The 25,613-nt window shown below is 46.1% G+C and overlaps 2 protein-coding genes across 2 annotated transcripts in view; both read left to right on the top strand.

The window, feature by feature from the left end:
* Positions 1 to 18,977, top strand: part of Cfap61 (cilia and flagella associated protein 61) — a 289,348-nt gene extending 270,371 nt beyond the window's left edge. The window contains exons 26-27 of the mRNA XM_027421600.2: positions 10,177 to 10,267; positions 18,705 to 18,977. Of these exons, the coding sequence (XP_027277401.1) occupies positions 10,177 to 10,267; positions 18,705 to 18,905 (292 nt within the window). The 3' untranslated portion in view covers positions 18,906 to 18,977. The remainder of the gene's footprint in view (positions 1 to 10,176; positions 10,268 to 18,704) is intronic.
* Positions 18,978 to 25,500: 6,523 nt separating this feature from the next.
* LOC113836331 (insulinoma-associated protein 1-like) overlaps positions 25,501 to 25,613 on the top strand; it is a 2,119-nt gene continuing 2,006 nt past the window's right edge. The window contains 1 exon segment of the mRNA XM_027420878.1: positions 25,501 to 25,600. Within this exon segment, the coding sequence (XP_027276679.1) occupies positions 25,501 to 25,600 (100 nt within the window).

Here is a 25,613-nt window from a genome sequence, read left to right as displayed (position 1 = left end):
ACTGCATTTCAACCTTTCCCACAAAGTGCAGTGAGAACGACTGTACTTATACCGCATTTCAGCCTTCCCCACATTAGTGAGTAGGGCTTGACTTTCCATGGTGACTAGAAACAGCTGTGCACCTGGCAGTAGGCCTCCATGCTGCATGTGTGAGATGGGTCAACATATTTCTTGTTGTGTTTTTTCACCTTACAATGAGCTCGGCAGGGTCTCCATCAAGATCTCCCTTTCCAGAGAAGGAAAGTAGTTAACTGAAGCCTGGAAGTCCTTGGGGGAGGGGCACCATGACTGGTACCTTGCAGTAAAACCCCTCTCTGATGTCCTTATATCTGAAGGAAACAATCCTCATTCGACTGATCACCACTGCAGAAGGAGTTTGGTTAAAGTCAACACTTGTCTAATGAAGGGCTCAGCATCCCAGCCACCCTGTCCCCCTCTCACTCATCCTGCAAATGGATGGCTGAAACTAAAGCTTGCCATGGGTAAGGGGACAGATAAGTCTGGCCCCGACCTTGGGACAGCAGTGTTTTCCAGGAGCTTCAATCTGAGGCATCCCTGTTCTGGCTGCTGCAGGGACCCAGAATTCACCAGCCCCTGAGTGTGAAGGTGGGTAGTGGTGTTGTGATATGTGGTGTATGTAGAGCATTTGGGGGGTGTTTATTGTGCTGGGTGTGTGTATGCATGTGTGTGTGTGTGTGTGGTGTGTGGTGTGAATGTGTGTGTTTATATGGAATGTGTACATGATGTGTGTACATTTATATGTAATGTATGTGTGGGGTGTGGTGTTAAGTGTGTCTCTGTTTATATGTAATGTGTGTGGGGTGAGGTGTGTGTGTTATTTGTGTGTTGTGGTGTGTATGTATGTGTATATGTAATGTGTGTGGTATGAAAGTGTATGTGTTGTTTGTGTGTTGTGGTATTATGTGTGTGGTATGGTATGTGTGTTTATATGTAATGTGTATGTATTGTAAGGTTGCATGTATGTTGTTTGTGTGTTATGGGGTGTGTGTTTGTGGGTGGTGTGATGTGAGTGTGCATATGGTGTGTGAGTGTGTGTTTATATGTAATGTTATATGGTGTGAGTTTGCATTTGTCTTGTTTGTGTGTTGTGGTGTGTGTGTGTGTGTGTGTGTGTGTGTGTGTATGCATGATGTGGCAGGAATTTTTAGCAAGTTTGATAAGCATAGATTTTGTTGTTAGGAAAAATACTATTTATTTCTAAAATACTGGAAATATTTATTAAAATTGTTACCAATCCCTCATTTTCTTTACTAAAGTCCAGTTTTCTGAAAAATGAGTTTGCCACTAATTCAAAAGAGGAGTAGAGGAACGAATGGGAAGAGCATGGAGGATTTGTAGGGCCATAAAGTTATCTGTATGCTACTATGATAGCATAGCATGGACTATCTGTATGACTATCAGTACAAATCTGCCAAAACTTAAAAGATTTACAACACTGAGAAAACACCATACTGCAGTTGGTAACCCTGCAGCATCATCGGGCCATTGGTGGTAAAAATGCCCCATAGCAACAGCAGTACCAGGTGTGAATAACATAACAGGAGGAGGAGGCGGATACAAGAACTCTACTTTCTGCTCTGTTATTTAAAAGAAACAAAAGTTGCTTTTAAATAAAGACATATTGTAAAGTCCAGTGTGCTGTGACACGGGGATGCTGAGAGGTGGTAACAGTAAGTAAATTAAGCCAATCACAGGGAGACAGATATGTGTTTTACTCCTAGTAATTTCCAGGTCTTATATAGATGGGTATAATATCAAGGTCACATATGTAAATCATATCTATGATCACATATATTATTAGTTACATGCATGTTAGTGAAACTACAACTCAAATTGTCTAGGGCAGTGGTTCTCAACCTTCCTAATGCCAAAACCCTTTCATACAGTTCCCCACTTTGTGGTTATCCCCAAACATAAAATTATTTTCATTGCTACTTCATAACTGTAATTTTGCTGCTGATAAGAGTCGGAATGCAAACATTTGATATGTAGGATATCTAATATTTGACTCCTGTGAAAGGGTCATTCAACCCCCCACCAAGGGGTTGGGATCCACAGGTTGGGACCTGTTGGACAAAAGGACCAAATGGAGCTAGCAGGGAGAGCAAGAAAAGGGACGGAAGGAGGAATGTGCTCAACACGAAATATGCACATGTATGAAGGCTTGGCAAAAAAGAGAAGGATATTTTATTAGCACATGAAGTATGCATATTAAATTTAAAAACTTAATAATCGGGGGCATATGCTGGCTTGGTGGTATATGCCTGTGCCAGATAGTTTTATGCCAACTTGACACAAGCTAGATTCATCAGAGGAGAGGGGACTTAAATTAAGAAAATGCCTCCATAAGATTGGACTGATAAGCCTGCAGGGCATTTTCTTAATTAGTGATTGATGGGGCAGGGCCCAGCCCATTGTGGGCGAGTCCACCCCTGGGATGCTGGTCCTGGGTTCTATAAGAAGCAGGCTGAGAAAGCCATGATGAGCAAGCCAGTAAGCAGCACTCCTCCATGGCCTTCTGCGTCAGCTCCACTCTTGCCCTGTTTGAGTTTCTGTACTGACTTTCTTCAGTGATAGACTATGATACAGAAGTGTAGGTCAAATAAACCCTTTCCTCCCCAACTTGCTTTTCCATGGTGGTGTTTCATTGCAGTAATAGAAACCCTGAAACAATGCCTTTAATCCCAGCACTTGGGAGGCAGAGGCAGGCAGGTTATCAGTGAGTTCGAGCCCAGCCTGGTCTACAAGAGCTAGTTCCAGGACAGGTTCCAAGCTACACAGGGAAACACTGTCTCAGAAAAAAAAAAAAAAAAAAAAAGAGTTTGAATCAAAGTACCTTGCATGGGTGGATAGTGTCACTCCCAGAAGACATGGGTTATTAAATGAAAGCCACAGTGCAAGGAGTGAAGGAGTGAGCTTCCTCTCAGTTATTGGTCAGGGAGGCACCAGAAGTCTCCAAAGCAATACAGGTTATTGCTAATGCCCATATGGTTAATCACCATAAGTGTATGGCAAGAGCCTATTGCTGAGGACACCACACACTCTAGCTACGGGACACAGGGAAATCAATCTCAAACCAACCAGGAAACTTCTTCCCTACTTGCTTTTATAATGCTGAAGGTTCTGTGACCCCCATGAGGCAATATATCCCCACTGATGCAAGAGGGGCAAAACCGTTATGGGGCCAAAGCTAACAGCTTTCTGATAGGATTTGAGCCTGGCCCTGTAATCCTGGTCAAAAGCCCATAGGCCCTCGGCTATTTTTATTTTGTTATTTTGCTACATAATCACCCTGTCAAATCACCTGCTAAATAGCTATGTTTATACCAATAGCCCTGGACTGCTCTCTGGTCAGAGAAACTTCTTTATGCAGTGGGAAGAAGTCAATGCAGAGATGCATAGATGGCCAAAGTGCTAAAGAGAACAACGTCAGCCCCTCCCCCAATCCTGGAAAGGACATACAAGCCTGAGGATGGGAAGGGTGCTAGGAAATGCTGTTTTTGGACATGGCATGACTATTACAGTCATGAAGTCACAGTGGCTATGGTTACTTGCACAAGATCAAGGCAACCAAAATTCTGTCACAGATGCGGAGACTGTTCCCAGACCCCACTCTATCATGGAGCTATTGGCAATTACAAGCTGGTAGGGGTGAATCATTCTTTTTTTGAGGATATGGCCGTTAATAGGTTTCCCATACTTCAGGGGATAGCCCCATAACTGTGCACATATGGGCAGGACTAAGTGGACTTGGTGGGTTATAAAAGTACATGAAGTTGAGATGGAGGTGTTAAGAGAGATATAGAGATAGGCAGAGGAAAATGGAGAATGGATATAACCATATTCCATTGTGTACATGTGTGAGCTTCTCAAGAATAAAGGAAAGATTTTTTAATGAATTGAGGCAGAAGCAGGCAGATCTCTGAGTTTGAAGCCAGCCTGATCTACAAAGTAAATAGAGAAACCTTGTGTGGTGGTGTAAAAAAGAAAATGGCCCCAAGGGGAATGGCACTAGTAGGAGGTGTGGCCTTGTTGGAGTGGGTGTGGCTTGTTGGAGGAATAGTGTCACTGTGGAGGGGGGCTTTGAGGTCTCATTTATGCTCAAGCCACACCCAGTGAGACAGACCATTTCCTGTTGCCTGTGAGTCAAGATATAAGAACTCTCAGCACCTCCTCTAGCACCATGTCTGCCTGCATGCTGCCTTGCTTCGCGCCATAACCATAATGGACTGAACCTCTGAACTGTAAGCCACCCCATTTAATTTTTTTCCTTTATAAAAGTTGCTGTGGTCATGGTGTCTCTTCACAGCAATAGAAACCCTAACTAACACCCTGTTTTAAAAAAAGGAACAAACAAACAAAACCTAATTTACCACAAGCAAACAGGATCTCAGAGTCCGACAAAGCATGTGTGGACAGGCTAAGCTGCTTGGAAACTGTGTGTGGTAAGCACCCTTGGACCACAGTTTGGAGCAAAGTGTAAAGGAAAGGGCTGCTCCAAAGGCATCCAGCCAGTGATTTAGAAAATCACTACCCAAAGGCACAGGATCCAAGAATTGAGGATCAGTCTTGCACACAAGACCCTGTGCTTGATAGATTGCTACATTCAACTTCTTAGAGGAAACTATCCCTGTTCCCAGCTCTCTGAAACACCTCTCCGGATAGCAGGTTCTTACTCTGACTGTGGAGGTATGGTCAATAATCCATGTATATTTGTAAATAGCCCAGGAACCTTGGAGACTACTGGCTACCTCTCTGCTGGTGGTTTTCTTCCTAAATTGCATTCAGTTCTATGATCAGGACTTGCGGTTGGGAGGGGGACCAAGATCTGTGTGTCACCCTTGTTTCGGGATGTCTCTCAGTCAGCTAATCCATTTGGTTGGTCGAGGGCAATTTGGTGTCACAGACAAACACAACAGAAGCCAAAGACCTTGTTCATTGTCCTCAGTGTTGCCCTAGGAGCTCCAGGCAAGAGGGTATTCTCTAAGGAGCCCTTTTATCCGTTGCTCTTGAGGACCATCTGCAAAGCAGCAACACAGCTGAGAAGAAGCCTTCGGAGGATATCTTGGTCATTTGGTCTCAAGGTCATTGTTATCTCACTTTAACAGAACTCAAGAGGGGAATAAAATCCAAAACTAACTTCATATGCTTCTCTCTTTTATAAATGAAAAACAAAATGCCTGCTACTGTTGCCTTCTGAGATATTGGTAGAATGGTATGCCACAGCTATTGTTACCTTCTGAACAAGGCTCCCCAGACATGCTGCCACCTGGGCAATAATGGGACAAGGAAAACTGCAGTTCTCCTTCGTCTGTGAAAACTATTCAAAGTGCTGTGATGGAAAGTGCGTCATCAGAAAGCAAGGTCCCTTTCTGCTGGGCACTGGGAGGAAGCCACAGAGAGTCCCGAACCTATCAAAATAAAGATTTTTTCCTCCTGAACCATCCCAGGCACCGTGCAGACCTAGAAGTGTTTTCAGAGAGTTAAGGCCTCCTGTTTCTCCTATAACCTGTATTAGATTTGGTAGATGGAGCCTGTGGGGACATGGGCATGTCAGTGATGGACACAGGGCATCTAGATCTTCCTAAGGGAAGTAGGATTTCCCCCAGTACTCTCTTGTTATAGCAGGCTGTGGGGATCCATAGGACAGTTGGACAGGTACTAGGCCAGGAAGATGGCCTCCAAAGTACTTGGACTAACAGGACAGATGTAGAGCGCTGGAATGGAGAGGTGAGAGAAAGGATGACGTTATAGATTTACAAAACCAAGAGCCTCGAGGCTTACAGTGGCACCATGGAAACATGCAAGGAAATGCAGCGACAAACTAAAAAAGGATCCCTGGTTTCTAACTTAGGAATTGGCAGTGTTTTGAGATTTGCAATGTCAGTTCCCTGAAGCATGTATATCCAAGAGGTGGGGACCGTCCTGGCAGAGTTGTGCCCTGGTGTCTTGACTGAGCTCTTGTTACAAGACATTCCCAGCTGGGGAGATTGGCCAAGCCTCAGCCCTCTAACCCATCTTCCCCCTGAAGAAGCTGGCTGGAGATGGGCCTAGGAATGTAGGTCCAGAACACCAACCAAATTTCCCATCAATGGCGTGTCATTCCTTGGAATTAATGTCCTTGAGTAATTACAGAGGTCATCTGTGTCATCTGTATAAGCAAACAAGGTATATTCCACTGCCCTGGGTGTGTCTGTCTGCCTCTCTCCCTCTTCTTCTTCCTCTCTCTCCCCCCTCTCTCTCTGTCCTTCCCCCCTCCCCTCTCTCATTATCTCCCCCTCCTCTCTCATCCCCACCCTAGGTGCTGGGGTCAAACCAGGGCCTGTGAATGCTAGCCAAGTATTCTAGCGCCATCTACACCCTCAGCCTTGCTGCTCCCCCTCACACACACCTCAGTATAGCAGTTCACTTTTCACTTTTAATTTTTTTCAGCATGTCTTTTAAAAGTTGACTCTCCTATTTTTGTCTTTGACAGTTCCATGCATGTATATAATGTATTTTTCTCATTTACTCCATCACTCTCTTCAACCCCCTCCCACTCTTGATGAACCCCTTCTTCCTAAGAGGCTGCCTCCTACTTTCATGTCTATCACTGTTTTGAGATGTGGGGGTGGAGTGAGTGAGTGTCTGTGCGCGGCGCACGTGTGTCTGTGTGTGTGTGTGTGTGTGTGTGTGTGTGTGTGTGTGTGTGTGTGTATGAGAGAAAAAGAGAGAGTTGGGGACCACTGAGTATAATTAAGGTTGTTTACATGAGCTTGGGTAGGGGGTTATTTACTGTAGCCTGACCACGTTACCATACCACTGAACGAAATAACTCTTCTCTCTCCAGCAATCATTAACTGTTAATTCCTCAGAAAGGGGGTGTGGCCTCATGAACCCCTCCCCTATCATGATGGAATGTTCTTGTGCGGGTAGCCGCAGCACAGCAGCTATGTCACGTCCAAAAGAAAGTGTTTCACGTCCCTCTTCCTGTCCTCCACCTCTTACATTCTTTCCACTCCATCTCCCTCAGTGTTCCCTGAATGCAGATAAATCTGGTTAAACGTTCCATGGACAGAGGGGGGAATCCCATGAGCCTCTACCCTACACAAAGAACTACAGCAACTGAGGAATGCTGAGAGCGAGAAAAAGTCATCCCCGGTTATCCAGGACCAACTGGTTATCCAGTAGCAGAAGGACAGCCCTGAAAACATACATATAAGTAACATTATACAGGCTGAACAGGTTGTATTTAGGAATACATATGCATACATGCATGTCACAACAATTAATGAGAAAAGGGTCCATGAATTTGAAGACAGCATGGAAGGGCATACGGAAGGGATTTTAGACTCTAAACCTTCTTAATGCTGTGACCCTTTAATACACTCCTCATGTTGTGGTGACCCCCAACTGTAAAGTTATTTGGTTTCTGCTTCATAACTATAATTTTGCTACTGTTATGAAGCGTAATGTAAGCATCTCTGTTTTCCATTGGTCTTAGGCGACCCTCAACTCACAGGTTGAGAACTGCTGTTTTAGAGGGATATGGGGGGAAGTAATGTAATTATATTAATCTCAAGGAAATGTTCGTGGATGGGGAAGTCATAAGCCCTAGGGGTGGGAGCCTTCTAGTATTGTTTTGATGGATGGACATCGTGTCAAACTGCCTTCTAAATCTTCGCTTATGCTCATAGATGAATAGTGCTGTCAGCTTTGATCAGAAAGGCTTGTGTTGGCAGTGGGTGACTGTTGATGCTCTAAATGTGAAGACTAAATAGCTGTTGACTCCTAGCTCTTTGAGACAGGTTTTCACTTTGTAGCTCAGGCTGGCCGTGAACTCATTCTGCGGCCCAAGTTGACCCTGAACACCTTCCTGGTCTCCTGATTCAGGCTCCTGAGAGCTGGGGTTGCTGGTCTGCACCAACATATCCAATTTCTCCTCCCTTCCTTGATGCTACTTATCTTGGGGCGTTTTGCTGTGCTTAGTCCCCTTTAGCAGAATTGCATGGAAGGTTTATGTATGTAGGTTTATGGAAGACAATTTGAAGACAGGCAGTCAAAATTGGGTAGAATACAATGTGTACTCAGTCGGTGACCACTCGCTTGATGCCTGCTGTGTGCAGTTGCCAAGCTCTGCGTCCATGGACTCATCCTATGGTGGATGTGACCGGATACCTCCATTAGGGGTGACTGTCCATTGATCCCCTACAGACCATCACCCCATTTTTGTGGCTCCCCATCCCACCTTCTGTCAAATGCAAATGGACTAGACATTGTTGATGAACTTGTTGCCTGTATATATTGTATATACTTATTGTGTATAGTTTTTCTTGTGTTAGTTGTAACCTTCTTTTGTATTAGACAAAAAAAAGGGGAATTGTGGTGATGTATTATTTATAATTTATTAAAGATTGCCTGAGGATTGACTTAGAAAGCAAAGCCAGCTTCAAGCTATAGAGATCAGGCGGTAGTGGCACACCCCTTTAATCCCAGGACTCAGGAGGAAAGCAGATGGATCTCCGAGTCCAAGACCACCCTGGGTTACCCAATAGTGAATCAGAACTCACACCTTTAATCCCAGGATCTGAGAGGTATAAAAGGTAGAGGCATTCAGTCTGAGAGTTAATCTCTAGCCACGTTGAGAGCATACCAGTCTGAGTGAATCTGAGGAGCAGTGAAGTCTGGAAAAGTCTGAAGATCGCCCCTTTGGTCTGAGCTGAGGTAGGGGTAAGAGCTAGTGCCCGGCTGCTTTGCTTTTCTGATCTTCAGCTTGAAGCTTGAAGCCCAATATCAGCCTCTGTGTCTTTTATTTTTCATGTTACAACCTTCCTAGGTGATCCAGGCCCCTTTCTGCCTCCAGGAGTTTGCTCTTTCTCTTCCCACTCCAGCATGCTTTCTTTCCCCTCAGGTTCCCATGTGACTCCTTCTCCCTTCCCTTGGGTTCGGGCTCACCAAACCATGGCTTCAGAATTGAGCCTCTGATTCCCCTCTACCCCAAGTGTTTCCACCCTGTCCCCACCTCGTTAGTTTTTTCTCAATAATCTTCTCTGTTTAATGTACCGTCCATTCCTTAGCCATCTCAAGAATAGAAACTCCATGTTGGCAGGGACATCTGTCTTTTGGGTCCCTACAGCTTTTCTTGCCCCTGGAAGCAAGGTGGGGACATGAGGGCCAAAGGGTAGATAGTCTTGGTGGAGCTAAGGTTAGATGAACTACAGGTGGCAACTACACGGGGAATCAGGTCACAATGGGATGCCATGCGACCCAAGCACAGACTCTTGCTATGTTCCTGGGAGTATTGGGGACTTCTGCCTCTGTTGCTCCTCTGGCTGGAAACCAGTTTTTCATCCTGTGTGCATACCCACAACACCCACGAACAATGGCAAAGTCAGAAAACCCAGTTTCAGAGAGGAGTGACACCCACCGAGTCAGGCTTAGACCGTGAGGAAGTTTGGTTTCCTGTCCCAGGATGCTTCACTTTACAACATAGCAAAAAGTTAAAATTCAGTCAAAGTGCTTGGTTCTCGAAAGAATGTATCAGATTTTCCACAAATGTGTCACATTTTCGGGGATCACTGTAAACGACCCAGGTTCGTGTTGTTCTCCATATAAAATGGGCATCTGTGCAGCCTTCGGTGACCATTAGCAGCCTGAACACAAAAGCACAGCTTCCCTGCATGCGGTTCAGGTAAGCACCAGCTGAGCTGTGCAGAGGCCAGGCTTCGACACTGAGGTGGCCTGTTTTCTGCTCATTATTAATCCAGAAACCTTCATGACGAACAACATTTGTGTTATTTTCTACCCAAATTTAATCTGTTCATGCAGCAGTTCAGTCAATCCCGCAATCTGTTTTTCTCAAATGAGGGCAGATAATGGAGACGCCGTTCTTTACAAGTCTTCAGGCTTTTAAATTCTGATAAAATCAGGATTCTTCACTGGGTCCTGCCCCAGCTCTGAATTAAAGCACTTTAAATGTAATTACGGAACCTGGCCTTCCATCAGGGACATCCATTTAAAACATTGATTGGCCAGGCTGCTCTGCGAGGCTCTTTATGAGCAAACGATTGCAATGGGGCCAGAACTGTAATTTATCAAGGCAAAAAAGCAGGTAAATACTTTATTAGTGGTAATGAGAGGGTTGCCAGCTAACTGAATCTCTTCTTCCCTCACCAGCTACTTCACGGAGCCGTGGTGCATGGCCCTCTTCCACGATCGTTTTATTGATCTCAGGAAAGAGTTGCGCCAAATCTTAAACTCCAAGCAGGTAAGAGTGATTAATGGATATGTGGGTGTTATTCCTTGCAAATTGTAAGCAGTTGACAGCCGTTGATCATTTAGACTTTCTCCTACATTTCCATCTCACAGTGGTTTTTTAGCAACCCTTTACTTCCTTAAATAAACTCTGGAGTCTATAAATGTAGACAGTGATGCTCAGGGGTAGTGACTTCCCTTAAATCCTTCTCTGGACAGTAAATTGCCCTTACATTATTTTTTTTTAATGAGTAGCTTTATCTTCATGATCAGCTAACGTTGAGCTATAAGTTGTTTTTTACCTGATGCCTAGAATGAAAATTGCATTCCTTTACTTTTCTGTCTGGTATTGCTGAGGGTGTATGTGGGTGTGTGCATGCATGCGTACATGTGTTTAAAAGGTAAAAATAAAAATACCAGTCTAGTGGCCTGTGTCTCTAATCCCAACACAGGCAATGAAGCAGGAAGCTTGGGAGTTCATGCTGACTCTCTGCTACATAGCAAGTTCCAGTTTTGCCTAAGTTACACAAGACTGTCTCAAAAGACCTACCCCCTAAAAAATAAAAGAAAAATAAAGTCACCACAGTGCCAGAATACACTCATTTTATAACCAAAACATCTACCTCAATATGATAGAGAATTATCTGGAAGTTAGGCTTCATGTTCCAGATGCTCGGCACATACCTCTGTGGAGTTAAGGAGGTATTTGTGAAACTTCACATTAATCTTTGCTCGGGAAGACGGAATATCCATCCCGGCTCCACCTTGATTCCTAGAGACAACACGCCTGGGCCTTTATTAGTTTCTGTCTCATTCTGATGTTTTAATGGAAACTTCCTATGTCCCCTCTTGTCACGGGACCTTCATCTTGCATGTTCTGTGGTACAGCCACCATACTGGACAGCCCAGCTGAAATAATTTATGTAGCCCTTACCATAGTCTAGCCCCATCTTACACCATCTCAATATAACAAAACCCTGCAAGGTGGATGGAGGGACCTCCCAGACATCACACCAATGGAGATGCTGAGAGTAAATCACCCTCCACAGAGCAGTTACACAGTAGTCTGGGTTCTCAAGCTTCAGACTTGAAACTCTAATTTTCCAGCTGGGGGGGGGCGGCATACAGGGTCCAATCACTGCCTCATCTTCACTCCTCAATTTCCAATACGAGTCCTCGGGAGCCTGCTACAAAGTGTAGGCAATTTTCTAATCTGAACTAGATTCCAATTGGAAGCATAGTTTTAGAGTTTAAATCAAAACAGCATGCTTTATTTAGGGTCCACAAAAGTGTGCACAGCAGGCCAATGTCAGTAGGAAAAATTTACATTAAAGAGTCAAAGCTCACAAGAGCACAGTTGCTTCCAGTCAATTCCATATGGCCTTGAGAGAGAAGCAGTGTGAGAAAATGTGAAGGTCAGACAGTACTTAGGTCATTCTAACTGGAGTGTGTGTATAGACCCTCCCTGAACCTAAGTTAAGTACCCTGAGGATACTGAAGCATTCGTTCAGATGCCTGAGTCCCTTGTGCAGAATGGGAGCAGTATTTGCATAGAACCTACACAGCCCTCTGCAAGCATCACATCTTCTCTAGACTACTTAAATCTTAAATCTCCCGCTGAAACCTTGTGGAGCCTGAACCTTGTCAGTTAGGAAATACTGAAAAGAAAATGACACACAAACACTGTCAATACAGGTGTAATTTTTCCAAGTAGTTTTGGTCCTTTGTTCGTTGAATACGTTGGTGTGAAACCTGTGGCTGTGGAGAGCTAACAATATACTAAAGATGGGTACAGGTCACACAGGCGCTGCACTCCATCCTGGAGCCTGGAGGAGGCCAGCCCAGTTTGAGGTCTGAAGCACTGTTACAAACCTAGTGCTTACTGTCTCTACTTAACATTTTGGACACCTGCCCTCCTCTCAAAATGTGATCTGCTGAAAGCTGCCACTGGAGCAAAGACTTGTCTGTCCCCGAGTGACCCCCACCCAAGCTTTCTTAACCCCACATTTGAGGTCCTTGATTAATGTTTTACACAGCACTGATGGGTTTTAGGATATACATAGTGTTTTCTTGTTGCTAGCCTGTTTCTGAGGTAAATACTGGAAAGCAGAGAGCTTAAAAATATTTTAGCATAATTGTTAGCATAGACCATATTTTCTTCTATAGAATTCAATTTCCTAAAACATTAATTTTCCGGGGTTTAGAGGAATGAGAGAAGTACAAGTGAACAGGTGAGCACAGAGGGTTCCCAGACAGTGGAACTTCTGTCTGACACCACGCCCTTACATCATTGTCTAAACTCACACAATGCTGAACACAATGAACGTACTTAAACTTAGCAATGATGCATCAATATTGGAGCAAATGTTGAGGAAAAAAGAAATGGAAGCTGTTAAACGTAGTGGCACCCATCACATTTGATAGGACTCCTCAGGGCTTCCCCCAAATTTTCATCCACAACCTGACATTGGCTGTGAGCCAGTTTGCTGTGCTGACTCAGGGTAGGAGTGGCTTTTGACCTATGCCAACAAACACACTGAGGACTTCTAGTTATACCTGTGGGTTTTCCAGCCAGAGTGTGGCCTGCCTCCATGAGGGACTAGGGGAAGAACCTCAGTGGGCACTGTTCTGTTTTTAGCATTTCCATTCATCAATCAGGAAAGCCACACAGAGAAGTGGTATGTGGCATGGGTTCTGCTACTATGTAAATTCAGGGCCACTTTGGGCAAACTTTCAGATACCCACAGAACAAGTCCTAGCTGTTCTATCCAGAAAGACACTGGAAGAGAGACAAAAGGGATATATGCAGGCACATGGAAGCAAAGGATTGTTGTGCTAATGCCAGCCACCAGCAGCTAAGAGTGGGGGTGACAGCCACAGCCCTGAAACTGACAGGGCAAGTGATGACCACACAGACATGCAGGAGTTTCATTTATGAGTCTGACAATAGAAAAAAAAACAGTAATTATTTTTCTTAAATATTGAGATGGTTTAATCCATTTCTTGTCCCTTTCTAATTCATTGCCAAAGTAGTACAGGATCTCAAGCATTAAGTATAGCATTCTTGGTATTTCAGTTTTTAATTATAAATTCATGAACATCACATTTTATCTATGGCTGAAGCCTATAAGTCACTGCCCATAGTCAAATTTTGTATAGTCAAAATTCACAATTTCTTTAAGAAAAAGTAGCACATACACCCTTAAAACAGGGCCCCCTAGCCGGGCATTGGTGGTGCACGCCTTTGATCCCAGCACTCAGGAGGCAGAGGCAAGGGGATCTCTGTGAGTTCGAGGCCAGTCTGGTCTACAGAGTTCCAGGACAGGCTCCAAAACAATACACAGAGAAAAAAATAACAGAGCCCCCAAATATCTGAAGCAGAGTTGACAGATTGGAAGAAAAATGTGTATAAAGTAAGGATTGGATATTTCAGTGTATCACTTTGAGCTATGATACAACAGGCCTCAGGAGAGGAAGAAAAATATATTTGTGAGCTGTGAACCATGTGGAACCAGCACAGGTGCACAGGAGCCAGCACAGGTGCACAGGAGCCAGCACAGGTGTACAAGAGACAGCACAGGTGCACAGGAGCCAGCACAGGTGCACAGGAGCCAGCACAGGTGTACAAGAGACAGCACAGGTGCACAGGAGCCAGCACAGATGCACAGGGCAGCTGCTCAGCAACTCTGGAGAACACCTTCTTCTCAAGTCCACATGGAACACTCTCCAGGATAGGACACTCAAGGCCACAGAACACCTGCCAGTTAATATTAAAATATCCAAACTGCTTACAGAGCAGTCACCAGTAATGAGTGCATAATGAAACTAGGAGCCAGCACAGAAAGCCAACTGGAAATTTTACAAATTTGTGAAAACTAAGTAAATACCTTCTTAAGAAACTAACTAGTGAGTGGGTCAAAGAAGAATACAGGAGGGGTGTTAGAGACACTAAGAGGTGAGTGCAGATGCAGCACACCACTCAAAAAATGTTTGCGGGAAGAGTTTTCAGAGAGAAATTTATAGACATCAGCTTTTTAAACAGGAATCGCTGGGCTGCAGAGACAGAAACATGGTTAGGAGTGCTTGCTTTCTTCCAGAGGAGCCGAGTTCTGTTCCCAGCAGCCATGTCTGGAAGCTCATAGCCATCTGCAACTCCAGCTCCATAACATCTCACACCCTTTATTGGCCTCTTCAAAAGGAGCCTCCAAACATCACACACACACACACACACACACACACACACACACACACACACACACACACACCAATACCACTAACAACAAAAACAAATGCAGCACAGTAGTAGTATTCTACAGTGAGGTGGGTTAGGGAGCAATGTCATCTCATCTGAAAACAAAATTAAGGTCAGGTACGGGAGGTAGGGACTAGGGGGCTGAGGGACCAGGGAGTCAAGGTCATCCTCAGCTGTACAGCAAGTCTTAAGATGCCCTCTACTTGACACATGAGATACCGTTTCCAACAATAGAAACAAAAAAAAAAAAAAAAAGAGAAAGGGAGGGAAGACAATAAAGAAAAAGAAAATACATTTCATAGTTTAAAGACCAGCAGTAGGGTCTGTAGAGAGATGGCTCCATGGCAAAGAGGGGAACACAAGTTCAGATCCAAAGCACCCATGTCAGACTGTTCACAACTCCTGGTTACTCCAGCTTCAATGGATTCTGCTCCTTCTGCTGGCCTCCAAGGGCATACCCACACATGTGGCATGCATTTGTACAGACATACACTGCTAAGAATCTAGCAGTAGAAGTAAATGTCCCCTATCTGATAAATTATGAAAAATCCACAGCTAATATCAGACTGATGGTGAATAAGTGAAAGCTGAAGGCTTACCCCTTGAGGTCCCGAGTAAGGTAAAGATGTCTCCTTTTACCACTTATGTTCAGCTCTGCCCTAGAAGACAATTCAAGATTGTCTAGTTAGAGCAACTAAACAAGAAAGAAGAATTAAGAGGCACCTGCCTTGGAAAAGAATCAGCAAAACTATGACTTTTCTCACATGACATAATTCTAAAAAATATCCAGAAAATAATAAAACTAAATAAATGCAACTGGCAAAATTGTAGGATATACAATGAGCGCACAGCAACTGTCTACATCAACAGAATGAGAAGGAAATGAAGAAAATAGCCACACTTGCAGTAACACGAGAAAGAATGAAATTCTTGGGACTCAGTTTAATTAAAGTAGTACAACACTGAACACTGAAGGCTACACAATGTTCTGAAAGATTCAGAGGCCTAAATAAATAGAAGGACATGGTGTTCATAGGCGCAGAGACAGTTTTGTTAACATGGCAGCACTACCCCAAACATTCTGCAGATTCAATGAAATCCTATCAAAATACCAAAGTCTTTTGTTTTGTTTTTGGGAGACAGGGTTTCTCTGTGTAGCTTTTGGAGCCTGTCCTGGAACTCACCCTGTAGACTAGGCTGGCCTCTGTGAAGACCCCCTTCCTCGCCTCCTGAGTGCTGGGATCAAAGGTGTGGAACACCACAGCCCCATTCCCAACAGTATTTTTTAATACTGTTCATATAGAAATACAAAAGATTTCAAACGGCCAGAACTATCAGCAGAACAAAGTGGAAGGCTTCCACTTTCTGACTTCAACCCTTACTTCAAAGCAACAGTAACAAATCAGTGTGCTAGTTCATAAGGACAGCTATACAGAGTAGCAGAATAAAACTAAAATTCTGGATGTAGCCAAGCACTAGAGCTCATGCCTGGAATTCTGCTCAGCATTTAGGAGGCAGAGGCAGGAAGATCAAAGACAGGCTCAGTTATATAGTGAGTTCCAGGAACAAATGAATAAACAAGCAAACAAATAAGTGAGTCGACACAGATGCTCATTTACATGAGAAGATATTCAGTGATGTGAATCGTTAGGGCAATAAAAATCAGAACAACTATGGCATACCACTACACATTGACTGGGGTGACTGTAATGTAAAAAATGAAAAACAAAAAGAAAGGACAGGACTAGAGAGAGATGACCTAGCAGTTAAGAGCACTGGCTGTTCTCCCAAAAGACCTTGGTTCCATTGCCAGCACCCACATGTCAGCTCCTACTTGTAAGAAACTCCAGGTCCAGGGGATCTGACACCCTCTTCTGGACTCTACTGCACCAGGCACACACATGGTGTACATGCAAGTGAAACACTCAGACTCTTGGAAGTAAGTCTTTTTTTTAAAAAGAAGACAGTAAATGTGGGGGAAATAGCATCCTTACCTAGCCAGTAGTGAAGGTGTAAACCTAAGCAGTCACTATGAAAAACAACGTGATTCCTAAAAGTTACAGAGAATTATCCTCTGACCTGGAAACTGTACTTCTAGGTATCTATTTCTTTGAAGACCTGGAAGGTATCCAAAGGATGCTTGTACACAAATATTCAAAGCACTCCGAAGAGCTAGACAGAGGAAGCCACTCAAGTGTCTGTTAGCGTATCAGTGAATAAACAAATGTGGTCTCTTCACACATGTAATAGTACTCAGCCATGAAAAAAGAAAATGAACCCCCCAAGTCATCTTCCAGGACAAAAATCTGTGTGATCTTCTCAGCAGAGACATGACGTATCTCACAATACAAGCTCACAGTTAACATCATACTCAGAGAGCAGGGACAGGAAAAGAATGTCCAGTCTTGCCAATCCCATTCAAAAATAGTCCAGAATATTACAGCCAGAACAGTTAGGCAAGAAAACGAATTAAGTGACTTCTTTGTTACTCTTCTGTTGCTGTAAGAACATCTAGAAGAGCTCAGAATGGCAGCAGGTAGTCAGAGCAGGAAGGTGAGAGCTCACCCCGTTAGAACAGATAAATGAAGACTGGGGGTGTGGCTCCATGTTATGTGCAAGGCTCCAGGTTCCATTCCCGGAACACACACACACACACACACACACACACACACACACACACACACACACATGCACTCACAGAGGCAGGGGAAGCCACCTGACTAACAAAGTCAGTAAGTAGCATGAGCATAAGTGGAGGTCATCTTGGAAAGCAGCACAAAAGTCACAAATGGACTTACCATGTGATCAGCTGGTCCACTTCTGAGTCTATCTCCAGAGGAGTTCATGGAGAAATCAGTGTGTGGAAGCTATGTCTACACTCCGGTGTTCACTGCGGCATCAATAGCCGAGATACAGGGACAACCTAGTTGCCCATCCATGTGTTAATGGAGAAAGAAAATCTGATGTGTATACACAGTAGAATACTATTCAGCCCCAAAATGGGTTGTTCTGTACAACAATGTGGATAATAAACCTGTTGCTAAGTGAAAGAAGCCAAGCTCTGCATAATCTCACTTATAAAATCTGAAGAGCTGGGAGTGGTGGCTGCAGATGGCTGGTCAGGCCTGGAGAATGAGGGAAGGGGAGATGTTTTGACAAGAGTAAGTTTTAGCCACCTATTGTACAGCTGATGCTAATAATAATGTATAGTTGTTTCAAAATTATCAGAAGGGTGGGTTTTAGATGTTCTTACCACAGAGATGCTTGAGTTATATACAGCATTGATATGCTAGTTGGCCTTAATCCTCTCACAAACTATATATACATCATAACATTACGTGGTACCCCATAAATGTACACAATTATCATGAGTTAAAGATGAAATTAAATATAAGGGAATTTTCAGAAGACTATGAAAAGCAAAGACATTATGCTAAGTGAAAGAAACCAGGCACAATAGGTCACATATGACGTGGGCACTTCAAGGTGAGCTGGTGGCAGATGAGCATAACGTGAGGGGAGCGGTCACAGGTGCCACCCTGTGACCTTACACCACCCCCAACGACCACTGTCAGACAACCTCTACTCTTTGCCGCTTGTGTGTAGTCTAAAAGAGCTTTATTCTTTCTGAGTCCTGTGTTTAAGGATGTTAGTAAAAATTTGTACTGAGAACATTATTCTGAAAGTCTTAAACTCTTCCCCTTAGCAAGACCCAAGGCAATAAACCACCAAAAAATCCAGGTGGGGGGGGGGCGGGGTTCATGTCCAAATATTAAAGCAAGCAAATAACTTTTGTCTAAAAAATTAAGGGCTTAAAATCATTATCCTTGAGGACATCATGCTATTTGATAAAAAGAATCCTGCCACAAAAACATAGTGTGTGGCTGCAGTTGTCTGAGGCGCCCTGGAAAGCAGCCAGGGACTGGGGTGGCTGGAGGACAGCACTGGATGTTCCTACTAACAGATCACCCAGGGCGCAAACTCTGCAGATAGACAGACAGATGATGATGGTGGCTGTATGATGGTGTGAGTGTCCTGAACTGTCCACTGAAAATGATAAGAACAATAGTGTGCATTGGCTGTGTTTTGTCACCTTTATGAATAATTTTTACAAAGCTAGGAAAAAACTCCCATCCTCTGCTGCGGCGACGCTGAGTCCCTGGAAACTCTGACTCTGGCCTCTTAACTGCCTCCACAGGAGACAGACATGCCTTCCATGGAGCAGCTGGCCTACAAGGTAGAGGACGAGGAAATAAACATGAACGAGAAGCCCCAGAAATACCTCCAAAGGGTTTTCGAGCAGTCCATCTACAAAAACCTGCTGGAGAAGAGCACCCTGGATTATCTTCATTACAACCAGTACCACCTGCCCATGTATGCGTGGCCGGGCATCATTTAGCTGTGGCCAGAGGCTCCCTGGCACCACTTCCTCTCTCAGGTCAGCCATCCCCTGCCCCTCCCCCATCCACGTTCTTCCTCCGGTGGTTTCCTGGTGCTCCAGTAGGTGGCGCTCGGCTGTGAGGCACTGCTAAGCCAGGGAGCTTTACAAACACAGGCGTGTTCTGTGCAGAATAATCTGCTCTAGCAATAAAATGAACTCCTACTGAGCAAAACTTGTTTTTACCTTGTGTGTGAGTCTGTTTGATTTCCTGGAGTAGTCTGATGCCAGTTCCATTTGCTCTTCCTATGCGTACCAAGTAATAGTGGTGATAAAAGAGTAATGTGTCCAGAATGGAAATTTGGTAAACAGACAAGGAGAAATTAAATCTGTCATTTACCCTCAGGAGGACTAGGTGAAACTTACCTAACCTTTTGAAACCAAGGAGGCTACCTTCACAGCCCTTATTATTTTTAATTCATTTTTCTGATTATGAACATAAAGACTAAGAAAAATTAAAGACTGGGGAATTCACACACAGATTTCAAATTCTTAAATGTAGAGGGAAATTAATCTAGTTCATTTCATTTGACTCTGATCCATGGGAAAATGGGTTAGGTGGAGGACTGATCTCTAGTGTGTTCAGTGTGGATCAGAATATTATTTTCTCCTTTCTAACATAACCAGGGCATAACACAGGAGGATCACCATAAATTCAAGGCCAGTTTGAGCTATGTAGTGATTTGGAGGCCAGCTTGGACTGCTAAGTGGAACTATTTGGGGAAAAAAAGGGGGGGAGGGAGGGACCCAAGCAACCTTCTCTCATAAAACAAGTTTTAATTGCCCCCCACATGCAAATGAATTCAGGAAGTGTACTTGTTTTTTGTATACACATTATAGGTTTCATCACACACACATACCCAAAGGCACAGTGGCAAGATTCTCCTATCCCACAAGGCAAAATGGGAGCAGGGCCATCCAGATGTCTACACATACCATCCAAGTCTGCTGCAAGCTGCCTGGGCAATAATGCAACCAAGTTGTATGATTCTTCACACAACAACACTGTTCCAGAACACTGAACTCGCATTTTTCTGCAGCCAGACAAAAGCAAATAAGAAATGCCACTGATTCCTTCACACATAGGTTCTACACAAATGCACGGAGCATTGAGGGGGAGGGCCACAGTGGCCATATGGCACAAACTGCATCACTTGAATGGGAACCAATTGCTGCTGGACCACGCTTCAGAATTCACACCCAACACGTATTTCAGGGTTGTCAGCTCAGGCACCAGGCTCCCTTCCTTCCTTCTTCCAGTTCCCAGGAGGACCTGGGTCAAACTCCTCAGCAAATGTAGAGGTTTAGGTGACAGGCCCTGGGATCTTGGGCTAGAGATTAACAGAACAAAGTCAGTGAGCCGGTTTAACAGTTATGACTTTTGTGACCAGCTATTACCATGATAAAGCCTCTAGTTACACAAAAGTGACCCCCAGATGACTACGTTAACCTTAACAGCAAGTCCTGCATAAATCTGCTACCAGCAGTGTTTTCTTTGCTGCCTTTACAAGGGTAGTCACGGGCATCACGACACATGTGAGAGCATCTAAAGCGTACTGTGGCCTACAAAAGGTTTCTAGTGACATTTTAATCCTTGTCCCACTCTCAGAAAGCAAGTTTCTGAATCTCAGACCTTTGGCATATAGGTGCAGCCATTGAGAACAAGTTTCCTAAGAAGGGAAGCCCTAGTGGCCATTGGTCACAGTTTGAAACTGTCTTAGGGGCTTCCGGAGAATAGAGCCCACGGTAAAGATTCAAAGAGGCCAACACTGGAACATCTCAGAGGGTCCCCCACCTAATCTTGGGATTGAATTGTTTTAACCAAAGACTATGGTCAAGAAAATACCAAAGTTAAATTTCCAAATGCTGCTTCACTGATGCCTCTAATGTAGCCTCCTCCTTGCTACAAATGCCTCCTTGTGGTTTTACTGCACTCAAAACTCAAATGTTACTCAAAAAAATAAGAAATGGTGTGAAAGAGAAAGAAAACCTGCCTGGAGGATAAAAAAAATCAGCCAATCGAGAGAGAGAGAGAGAGAGAGAGAGAGAGAGAGAGAGAGAGAGAGATTGAACACTAAGGGACACAAGGACAGAATGCAGTTGGGCGAGCCAGTCTTAACAGGGTCGGACTGGAAAGTCGCGTGTGTGAGGAGCTGTTGATTGTTTTCTGGCTGAGAGAAGTGAAGATAAGGCCGGCATAAAGTAAGCGCGGGGCCGGGGCGGGAGCCCGGCAGCTGTATGCTAATGCTCACAGAAACCCAGCCTCCGCGTCCCCCATTAAAGCAGGCGACCAGGAGGCCACACATCACTGAACAAATAGGCTCTCTCTAGACAAATAAAATAACACACGTTGGCCTGTTTGGGGGGTGAGGGGGATAAGAGGAGTGGGGGAAGATCGAGGGAGGGAAAAAGAGAAGGTAAGAGAGGAAGAGGATAGAGAAGGAGGAGGGGACAGAGGAAGGGCCTGGAGGGAGGACAGTGACGAGGAAGGGGGAAGGGATTGTCAAGCCCAGAGAAGAAACACTCGGAGGGGGAAAAGGAGCTGGAAGAGATGGGGAGAGGGACAGTCTGAGGTCGAGGGGCGACTGGAAGTGAGGAGGAAGAGCAGGAGAGAGGTGGAGAGGAAAATACAGCAAGACTGACCTAAAGAGGAGGTGGTGCATGGGGTGGGCAGGTGGGGAAGAGTGACAGGGGTGGGGGTGGGGGGAGAACAGTCAAAGGAGGCGGGAGAGAGAAAGGGTGGAAAGTTAGACCCCGCTCACAAATGGGAGAGGGGTCTAACTAAGCAAGCTCCGAGGATAAGTTGTGGGAGAAACGCCCTGTACCCAAGGACAGAAACAGGCCCATGCCAAAGTGCCCCTCAGGCTTCCAGGAGGTGGTGATGTGCGATGTGAGGTTTTGGCAGTGGAGTCGCCGGCTTCTCTGGTGGGTTTGGCTCTGCTTCTGTGGGTTCATTTTCAGCAACCGGGGGCTCAGGCGTGCCTCTGCACCCAGGTTCATTGTCAACCCGGTCAGCGCTGTCCCGCGCGCTCTTCTCGCCCAAAGGTTCCAGCCGAGACATTCCCACACCTTCTGGCTTTGCCAACGCCGCCCCTCTAGCAGCCAGCCCTGGGTCCAACCACCCCACGTCCTCCCTCACAGTCCCTATCCAATGCAAAAACAAACAGCCCTGAGGGCACTCCAATGAGTGTGCGGTGGCCCGACGGCACGGGGAGAGGGGGTGGTGGTATGAAAGCGGTGGCTTCATAATGGGTACGCGGCAGATTGCGGGGCCCTGGGCTCTAGAGGGGAGGGGACACTCGAGCGCGTCCCTCCCGCGCCCAGCGCCCAGCGCGGCCTCGCGGCTTCACCCTTGTTCGATCTCTTTCATGCACTCTCCTTTTGTGTGGAATTATTTAAACGGGAGATCCGTGGCAGCTTTATGCTAATGTGCCAAACAAAGGCAGCGGCCTTCGGGGCGGGGAGGCCCGGAAGGTGCCCAGAGGCCGGACTGGGCCGGGAGGGGCGGCGGCATCCCGCCTGCGCGTGTCTCTCGCGTGCCCCTGGGACTGACAAGACAACCCTTCATTCCTGCAAACACAAAGCTTCTGGACTCTGGCCCCTCCGGGACCTGGCGGTGGCCATGGCACAGTGGGCCTCAATGCCTTCCAGTCGTGGCTTGTGGGAACCGGGGGCCGTGCTGGGGGCTTCTATTGAGTCAAGAGAGCCGGCTGCTGCAGAACGGCAGAGAGAACTAGAGACACTCACCCTGACGCACACACAACCTTGTGTCTTCAGAAACTCTCCTTGTCTGGCAGAGAGCTGAGACCCCTGACCCATGAGTCTCCTTCCGAGTGGTCAAAGCTGTTAGTACAACTCCAGACCCGCGGCTAAATTCCCAAAGACTGTACTTGGTACCCAGACACCCACTTTCCAGGAACTCTCAGTGGTCTCAACTTTCATTCGGAGCAGAGCTGGGGGTCACAGTGAGTTCCGAAGCTTGTCACAGTGAGTTCCGACGGCAGCTGCGTGCACGAGGATCGGAGAGGAAGGTGCACAGCCAGCCTCCAAGTCTGCAGCTTTGGGAACTGGTATCCACATCCCATTCTGCAAGGACAAGCATCGGAGAGGCCTGGGAGGTTTTCCCAAGCTGTCCCTGCAGAAAGAGGAATCCTTGCCTTGGTGTCCCAGAGGGACACTTCAGTGCCCTGCTTCCCACCGACTCCGTTAAGCACCCCCTCCCTTAAAGAAGGAAAAGTAACGCTCAGGGTTTCCCCACCCCTTCTCCCCCGCGTCCATTATTCCAGTGTGGAGAAGCAGGCCACGAGCGCGCTTGCTCTTCCTAGGAGACAGACACAACGCAGGAGTCGGTGTCCTGGTCCCTGAAGGCAGGCAAATGCCAAAGACCACGGTGGAGACTCACCACCGGTGCTGGACTGCACCTGCTGAAGTGTGGCTGGTGCGTGCATGTGTTGGCACACGCAGCCTAAGTGTTCCAGGACTTTCCAAGTTCCCATTTATTTTAACTGTATCGGCGTTGAAAACCATCCATTGAATATCTGCATAGATTTCCCTGACTAAATCGAGAGGCCTGGTTGAATTCCCTCCGGCAAGGATTTTTTTTTCAATTGTTGGTCATATGCACACACACACACACACACACACACACACACACACACACACACACACACACAAACACACACACACCAACACACACCTTCTTTACAATTATTAGTGAGTTTTTTGTTTGTTTGTTGTTTGTTTAAGAATTCACTAGGCAACTAACTCTTCCGATAGTGTTTTGGATAAAAAAAAGAGTGTTACATACGCAAGACTAAATACCCTGTTATGGGTAGACCGTCGAGCCCTGCCCTATTATTCCACAACCCAGATGGGATTCGTGATTAGAAAATAAAATTGGTCGAAGCTGTCTCGGAATCCTCTCTCTCTCTTCTAATTTCATCAGCAGTAGCAATCAGCGCTCAAAAGAGCAAGGAAAAAACACCAGTTGTTTTCAGATCGAAACAGTCAGGAATTGTATATTCATTTTAGGACTTCTAACTTTTTAAGGTCTACCAACCAGCACAGCACTCGTTTTATGTATTTTCTTTTCAGTTGATGGGTTAAAAAAATCACAGACATAAAAACACAAGATTCCCCCCCCCTTAGTTAACTCAATGTTAACAACTATTTATTACTCGAGTGGATTCTGTTGAAAAACTGTATTTAATTTTCAAGCCAGGGTATTTTCAGAGGGAAACCCCAAAACAATTAAATGCCTTCAGTGGAATTAGGCGTAACTGAAACTCAGCAAAATCTAGGTTCACAGAGCATTACAAGAAAAAAAAAATGTTTTCTCCACTTTCAGTAAAGTGACATTTTCCCTACAGCCATGACATTTGATGAGTCTCCGCTATTCGTTCCCTGGTGAAGGACAATCCTGGCTTATGTGCATTCGCAGGGACCTATCCTTTCCCCGAGAAATACAATCTTTTGTGTTTCCTCGGCTCTGGGCCGGGAAGAGGATCCTAGACTAGTTGCCCGATCTGCGTCCAAATCGGGTGTCGGGTATGTTGTGTGTGTACTGGGGGTGTCCTTCGCTGTTGTCTCTCCCCGGTGGCTCCGGGGGAAGCGGCTGGTCCTCCCAGGCTGCAGCCTCCCTCTGAGGACAGATTGGCCCCCCTCCCCCCGGCAGCACGCGTCTCTTTTGCGTCCAGATTGGCCGCGACCCGCGCTCAATAGCGGGAGGTTAATTTCCTTCACAAAGGTGAAGGGGGCACGGCTCGGGGGGGTGGGGGGAGCGCCCAGACAGGCGGCTGCTTTATTCCGCAGCGCCTTGATTGGAGCCCTTGATTTAGCATCTGATGTCAACCCACAGACAAAATGCCCGCTCAGAATGAAAATGCATGAGGCTGCGCAGAGGGTGGAAACCAACTTCACCGCGCGTGGCCGGCTTGGGCCAACTCCACAGGCGTTGCCTGCGCCCTGCACAGAGAGGAGGCTCACGAAGCCTGGGTCTGACCTTGGCAAGGACGCCAGTCCCTGGGCCTCAGGGATCTCAGGGAAAGGAAAGTAAGTTCAGACATTCAAGTTCCATTTGGAAGCCAGCCAGCCAGTCAAGGCTGCAGGCCCGCTTCCGCGGACGATCGAAAACGTGCTATGCCAACAGTTTCTCCAACTCGAGAGAAGCTTTTCGAGGCTCACGGTCAGGCGGAGCCTTAGAGCCCAGACCCCGCTGGGCCGAAGCCCGCAGGCCTGACTTGTTTACACTGGGAAACCCGAGGTCCCGCGGTCAGGGCTCGGGCCAGCCTCTGGCTGTCTCGACTTTGCAGAGCTTTTCCCTTCCGGATGACTGCCAGAACAGCGTGCGGGGCTCCCGCGCCCATCTCCCGCCGCAGCCGCAGCCCTCGGGTCGCCCCCGCCCCCACCCCATCAGCGCGCCCAATTTCCCCCTGGGCTCCGGCTCGAGGATTGAACCCTCCTGACATATTTGGGGCCATTCTTCTCCTTTGTTGCTATTTAGCTCGCGACCTGCGGGTAATCCCCGCGCGGGAGGGGGGCGCACATTGTCGTGCTGATGGACGGGCCCATTTGGCGGCTCCGCGCCCCCCGGAGGAGATACACAAAGCCCAGGCACGTGCGCCTCCCCATAGAGGAGCAGCAGACCGTGAAGGGAGGCGGGGCCGGGCG

The sequence above is a fragment of the Cricetulus griseus genome, chromosome 6 (assembly GCF_003668045.3).
Source record: "Cricetulus griseus strain 17A/GY chromosome 6, alternate assembly CriGri-PICRH-1.0, whole genome shotgun sequence".
NCBI lineage: Eukaryota > Metazoa > Chordata > Mammalia > Rodentia > Cricetidae > Cricetulus > Cricetulus griseus.
This window is presented reverse-complemented; position numbering and strand designations above follow the sequence as displayed.